Source organism: Filicampus tigris, chromosome 2 (genome assembly GCF_054856515.1).
Source record: "Filicampus tigris isolate MCC_2025a chromosome 2, RoL_Ftig_1.0, whole genome shotgun sequence".
NCBI classification, from domain to species: Eukaryota; Metazoa; Chordata; class Actinopteri; order Syngnathiformes; family Syngnathidae; genus Filicampus; species Filicampus tigris.
The window spans coordinates 14406175-14411000 of NC_141218.1; the positions used below are offsets into that span (position 1 = coordinate 14406175).

General features: G+C 36.8%; 1 protein-coding gene across 2 annotated transcripts; it reads left to right on the forward strand.

Moving 5' to 3' along the window:
- Positions 1 to 6: 6 nt before the first annotated feature.
- Positions 7 to 4726, forward strand: cenpu (centromere protein U). Of its 2 annotated transcripts, XM_086023265.1 has the most exons (13): positions 11 to 268; positions 1083 to 1137; positions 1237 to 1318; positions 1521 to 1638; positions 2215 to 2287; positions 2476 to 2562; positions 2643 to 2706; positions 3095 to 3191; positions 3334 to 3412; positions 3545 to 3592; positions 3826 to 3887; positions 4135 to 4291; positions 4373 to 4726. In XM_086023265.1, the coding sequence occupies exons 1-13, from the start codon at positions 153 to 155 to the stop codon at positions 4469 to 4471; spliced, it is 1137 nt and encodes a 378-aa protein (XP_085879391.1). In that variant the 5' UTR covers positions 11 to 152; the 3' UTR covers positions 4472 to 4726. The 2 variants fall into 2 exon arrangements, with proteins under 2 accessions (XP_085879392.1, XP_085879391.1); XM_086023266.1 differs by lacking the exon at positions 4373 to 4726 and having other exon boundaries at positions 7 to 268; positions 4135 to 4297.
- Positions 4727 to 4826: the final 100 nt, after the last annotated feature.

The window sequence follows — 4826 nt, forward strand, 5'->3', positions numbered from 1 at the left end:
CCAGCTATCATACCAAAATTCCCTCCCTTCACAAATTGTACTATTTTATTATATAGTACCATGTGTAGTGATTGAAAACACCAACGCTACCACGATTTCTTGTTCACGCACAGCCATTACATAAACCACAACAACACCCCTGTAAATTAGAAATGGTACAACCCGGAACTCAACTGATTTTGCGGGAAGATTTGTCGGTTTGGAATGGATTGTATTTTGTTTGTCATCAGTATACTGTAGTTCAAACTATTTTAAACTCCAAGATGAGGTGAGATAAATTGACGAATAACGACACGCTATGTTTTATTGGCAACTGCCTCGTAAAACTACCAACATAATCTTTTATACTGTTGGCTTTCGTGTTTATTGTTTTTAGTATAGTGACGGGAACGGTTTATTTCATTACGTGGTTGTATAAAGGGATTGGAAATAAAAAACATGGAAATTTAATTATTCATATTACTTTATTAATTTACACAGTTGGAGTGCTGCAAACAATCACAAAGGATCATCAAAAAGGTTTAATATTTTTCTGTATTGTGGCTCTTGCATGCTAACTGGCGGCAGGTTTTGAGTTACAGTATTCATTTATATGAATGATAACAGGTGTATGCAATAAAAGAGCATTTAATGGTTCTGGGTTTCACTATACATCGCTGGCATAGATAGATGAATAAAGGTGTAGCCTATGTCATTAATAAATTATCATTTTTGTACAATTTAAGTGAAACTGGATAATTTCCCATTTGGCAAACCTTTTATGGAACCCTGATTGGGAATCACTGAATAAAACTTCTCAGCCACTGCACGAACAAAAATGTCACAAAAACTGGATTCACAGCTTAAGTGTACTTCCTGTCATCTAGTAGAAGAGCATTTCATTGGATAATTTTCTCTCTGACCCCACCTGATGATCACACAGGTCACAGCAGACCAATGTGCAGCAAATCTATTAGCTGTTTTCAGTTTTGCTCTCATAAGGCCATCTATTTGCCTATTATGTTGAACATTGTCTAGCTTTCCTAATCCTGAACTTTGAAATAGTATGAACTGAGATGTAAATAAATGCCTTGTTTTCACAGTACCAGAAAGGGAAGAGGAGTCAAAGTGGCGCCCGTTGCATCAGTTGGCAACAAGGTGACCTGAAATAGAAATGCATTTTGTTACTATAATAAATCTGTTACTCAATTTGTTATGATGAAAGAAAATGTTTTTTCCCGTATGTTCGGCATCCAGAGAACATCCTCTCTGGATTCTGGCAACCAATCTACCATTGGTACTTGTGCGAGTTTCATAGAAGGGCTACAGCAAAAAACTGGTGAGTGTTTAAAAGGCAGGTCCATGTCACTATAAACATTGTGTCCATCTTTCCACCAGCCAACTATTGGTGAGATGTCCAATAGGAAAATTAAAAAAAAAAAAAAAAGAAGAAGCAATGTCCAAAAACTTCTGGACCAAGCTGTAAGCATCCAGAGTCTGTAACAGTGAATGACAGGCTTATGCTACCATGTGTTGCCTAGGTAACCTTCTGCACAGTACTGCCATAGAAGATTTAAACAAATCAGAGGAGACCCAGACGGCAAAAAGTCAAGTGGGGAAGAACGTCACTCAGAAAGTGAAAAAAATAGGCAATACCAGGTAGGTTCTGTTAAGTAAACCATTAAACTAATGAGTGCAAATCACTATGTAAATCAGAATTGTTTGCAAAATCATTATTGGAAAACATATGGGAAAAAAATGGGTTTAAAACATTTTTTTAAACATCATTCAGCTCTCAAGATCAGCGAGATGCTGAATCTTTGATGGAAGAAAATTAGCACGTCAATTTTTTGCTGCATTGGAGTACAGTTGTGAGAAATTATACACAAACAATAAAATCAAACATTGGAGTCCCTTGTATGCTGTTAGGTTCAGACCTGTTTAGAGTGGTTCTAACAATTATTATGAAATCTACAATATATAAAGGATTTTAAAGCAACAGCAAAGAATTGCATGCAAGATGAAGTAATTATGTAATAAGAAATTCGTTATTGCTATTTTGTCACTTCTGTCGAGTGAAGACGAAGTTGCTCAGGGCTCAGATAATGACCAATCATGGCACTTTTCTAACCAAATTAGTCTCAAATTCAGGTCGAATTCACAAAATTGTTTGACCAGCTCACCATAACACTTTCAAAGTTGCACTGCAGTACTCATGGTATGTCTTTCTTTAAGGCCTTCGAAGAATGAGAAGGCAAAGATAGAAAAGAAGATAGGTTCAGCCAACAGAAGGTCAAGTGATTCACAGGTACTGTAAAAAGGTTTGTCTTCTCCAAAAAGAATACTGTGCACCATGCTTGTGGTGCTGGTAATGTATTTCACTGAGGATTTGAGGATTTGCAGTGTGGTTTACCAGGACCTTGCGCCATGATGATGATGATGATGATGATGATGATGATGATGATGATGTTGTTGTTGCCAAATGTATGTCCTCAGGAAAAATCTGACACTGGTGCTAGCTCCAAAAGGAGACGAAATCAAGCCCTGTACTCTGATGATGACACAGACGAGGACACAAGCTGGGTACGCACTTACCTCAGCTTTGATATTTTTGGGTGGTAGTCATCTTGTTGTAATCTTGTGCTTCATTTTGATTTATTTAGAACCCAAGCGCAAAGAAAGCAAAAACAAGAAGTCTGGAGAGAACCACAAAAAAGTCATCCTCAGGTAAAGGGGTAATGATTTATCATTATACTTCACAATTCTTTTTGAAATTTGATGGCAACTTTGTTTCAACAAATTGTTAGATAATGGATATTGACTTGTGACTTTAATAGCAGCAGACTATTTATAGGGAAGTAAACCCTAGATGTCTAAGCTTTTTGTTATATTTAAAAATGTGCATATCTTGTTTATCAGGTGCTGTTACGTAATTCTACAAAGTATTTATTTTAAAAAAAAAAAACATACCATCTACCTTGCGTACTCGCTTCTGGCCAAATGACAACCAAAACTATGTGTTTATTTTTCAACTTTGTCCAGTTGTTGGACGGGTATTTGTAATTTATTAGTTTATTGTACCTGTGTATGTAATGCAACTTTTACTTTAACAAAGCAGACAAGGTCCAAAGGGAGGACAAGAAAATATCTCAGGGAGGAACAGAGTTGGAAGTGGTGATGGAGGCCTTCCTAGATTTCTGTGATGAGTACAAGTAAGTTGCTCAAGAACATCCAAATGAGCAGTCTGTAAATACAAGCGTCTGCAACTTTAAATATTTACTTGCAATCACACAGGTTTATAAATATTAATGACAGAAATACTTGTGAGAAATATGTGAACTGTTTCTTTTGTAGGGATTCTGTAGAGTCTAATGCAGTCAAGCAGTCCATTGACTGTTTCTCCAACAATGTTAAGGAGCAACTCTTTGAAAAGGTTAGTCTACTTTCTGGCTGTTTTGTGAGAAAGGAGGAGGAGCTCTAGTTGTATATCATGTATTGCAATCTAACAGTACACAATTATTGCAAGGATGAAAGCTTATTTTCTGGTATTGCAATTTTCTTTCAGGTTGCCTCATATAAAGAGTTTAAGGTTCTGAAACGGAAAAATGCCAAGGTAACCAGGACAATAAGTTTTGTCAGTGAGCCTTTACGTTTTTTGCAGCAAATTTGTGTAGAAGTAACAGCAATTTAACATATGGTTATTGTGTTTTTGAATAAAACCTTAGCAACTACTTACAACTTAAGTCCGGTGAATGACTTGTAGGAAAATTGCATTTTTATGATCTCTTTGTGTTTCCAAAGTACATTGCTTCATTTACCATCGTTGTTTTTATCCCTGTGTGTCAGGTGTGCTCCATGATCCGTACAAAGACACAGAGACTTTTGGATGCCAAGCATGAGCTTATTAGGTGAGGCATTTCCACATAAAGTAGAACATCCTCCGTCATTGTTTTTTTTTCTTCCAAACGTTCAAATAATCACCTACAAAATTAACAAGATTTATGAATAACAATTAAGCGGATTAATCCATCCATTTTCATCAGTCTCATTAAATTGAGGGTTTGACGTTTTGCTCAGGAGCTCTTGTTTTTCACGCAGTTTCATGCAGTTAATAATTTATTGACCTGGAAATTATCACTGTGTTTGAGCCAATAGGGCAGGGAGGCAAGTGGGCCTGATGCAAAAAGACAAAGCTGACCTTGAACTCAGATTAGAAGATCTGCGAAGAAGCCAGGCTTTCCTCAAGGATGTTAGAGAACTCACCAAAGTGTATCTGAACTACCGGACTGCACATCCTAAAGAGAAAGAGACAGTATGAACACACACACTTGAAGGCATGATTAGCACCCACAGTGAGTTACACGTCTTATTTTTTTATTTTCTAACTTTGCAGTATGGTGTGTCCAGTTTACCAGCTCTATTACTGGAGACCAAACATATTCAAGAAGCACAGGACCAGCTGAGACTGATCACCAACAAACTGGAGACATAACTGAAGGGGGACGGAATATATAATGTGCGGACCATGGAGTCATATACCACACACAACTAAACGTTCACAAAATCGACGGATAAGTGTAATATTTGCAAATGTCAAAATGGAACGTGTCTTTTCAAACTATAAAGTGAGCATAAGGTTTATTCAATGTAAAGAAATCCAATAGTCAAATGAGCCTAGTTGAATGATTTCTTCTTCAATCCGTAGATGCGTGTATGTATTTTACGCCTATGTAAAAAAAATGAAAATAAATTGTTTTGTTTCAAAAGGTCTCAAATTACTACGTACCTGGATCGACTCGCGAGTTGACTGGTTCCCAGTTGTCCAATCACGTGTCCCTTCAGGCAAA